The 1,890-nt window shown below is 32.5% G+C and overlaps 1 protein-coding gene across 1 annotated transcript; it reads left to right on the forward strand.

Moving 5' to 3' along the window:
- The first annotated feature begins 243 nt into the window (after window positions 1-243).
- On the forward strand, window positions 244-989 carry LOC134234224 (uncharacterized). Its single transcript, XM_062716277.1, has 3 exons — window positions 244-363; window positions 443-569; window positions 661-989. Exons 1-3 carry the CDS (start codon window positions 244-246, stop codon window positions 927-929), a joined length of 516 nt encoding a protein of 171 aa, XP_062572261.1. The 3' UTR covers window positions 930-989.
- Window positions 990-1,890: the final 901 nt, after the last annotated feature.

Consider the following 1,890-nt stretch of genomic DNA (forward strand, 5'->3'; position numbering starts at 1 on the left):
GGTTAGAGATATAATACTAATTTTGAAGCATTTAATTTTTTAACTTTGTATACGTCTGATTGTAGAAAAACCATGGAAAACATTCGAAATAGGGTGGTTTTTAATCTGGTACACATGAAAAAGCGACTCCAAAAGCTTGTCAGCAAGCCAAGTTTTGACACTTTCACCATCTTCAATAAACATCTTGTTGGAGTTAAAAACAAAAAAAAAAAACTTTTGCTAGACAAACCTTTCTATGATGGGATGATAGTATTGGACCTTTCAAGGCTCTTTATGTATCAGTTTCATTATGGCTTCGTAAAACAAGAGTATGGGGAGAAGGCAAAGCTGCTAATGACCGATACAGACTCTTTGTTTTACAGGTAAGACGAAACATATGTTTTAACTTAATAAAAATGTATTAATAAGAATGCTTTATAACCTATTAACTATTCTTGCAGATTTGAAAAAAGATGATCTTTACACAGAGATTGATAAGCATATAGATTTGTTTGACTCTTCGAGAGACCACTTTCTATTTAGTGAAAAACACAAGAGGGTGGTTGGTAAAATGAAAGATGAAACAGCTGGTATGTAAAACAATCATTTCAAATTTTTACTAAAGAATATTAATTTTTAATTAATTGAAGATTTTTAATATATTTTAATTGTTTTCGACAGGATATCCAATTAAAGAATTTGTCGGTTTGCGAGCAAAAATGTATTCCTTTATCATTCATGATGGAAAGGAAAATGAAGTGAAGAAAGCCAAGGGGTTAACGAAATCGGTGATTAGCAAAGAACTCTCATTTGAACAGTATCTGGACTGTCTTTTCAGTAATGAGACAGAAAGACATCAAATGCGTTCAATTCGGAGCGAACTTCACATTCTTTATCTTAAGGCCATCAACAAAATTTCCCTTTCCCCATTCCATGATAAGCGATATTAGCTAGCACCCCACGGTGTTGAAAGCTATTCTTATGGTCATTATAAAATCTCTAATTAATGAATGAGCCAAACAGTCTTGTATTCTCAAACATTTATTTTGTTAATTGAAAATAAAATGAACATCAAATAAAATTTTTCTTACTGTGCGTTTTTTTTATATAATAAAGTGAGAGAAATTTGCCAAAGACTCTCAAGATTCCAATGCTTCTTTAGATCAAAAGGTCGTCATCATCGCTTTCGATAGGTATAACTTTTTTCTTTTTCTTCTTCCTCTTTTTGGGTGGAAAAATCTGAATTTGAAAAGTGATATTTTATTTTTTTTAATTTCTTTTTAACAATGGAATTGTATGTTTCTTTTAAAAATAAAAATTAAAGGGGGTTATTCCATACAATGTGTGAAAATTCTACATACCATTGGAGGACTTGGTGGCCCTGATATATTTTTTGTAAGCTCAGTGGCTGCTTTTATGTCCTCCCTTATATTCCACAGTACATCAAAGATGTTCTTTGGAATAGACAACTGCCTCCCTTTATTGTTGTCTGTTGAGATATATAAAAATAATTGATAATAAAACAATTCTTAAGATATCTTTTTGGAAAGATACACATTCATACATATTCGAATTTTAAATGAGTACAGGGAGAGAAAGAGAGTTCTTACCTTGTAAATGCAGGTACACTTTCCCCCTAAAAAAACTGATCTGAAGTGCATAATCACCGCGTCGATAACGCTCGCTCTCCTTCAATGTGACTTTTGGAGTTTCTCTATCGTCACAAAGCTCACTCTCGAATATTTGCGGCATGCATTTGTTTGATGCCATGGCGATCAGCAAAGTTCAGAGTATGGAAGAAAAAATAGGTAATGATGCCGTGGGTGATGTGTGGAAAACAAATCCTCCATTTATATAGTTCTGTTAGTGCGTAAATAAAGTTAGATCTAAATGAATTACCGGGGTATTTTC

The sequence above is a fragment of the Saccostrea cucullata genome, unplaced genomic scaffold (assembly GCF_032062105.1).
Source record: "Saccostrea cucullata isolate Sc308-1 unplaced genomic scaffold, CSIRO_AGI_Scuc_v1 ctg10974, whole genome shotgun sequence".
NCBI classification, from domain to species: Eukaryota; Metazoa; Mollusca; class Bivalvia; order Ostreida; family Ostreidae; genus Saccostrea; species Saccostrea cuccullata.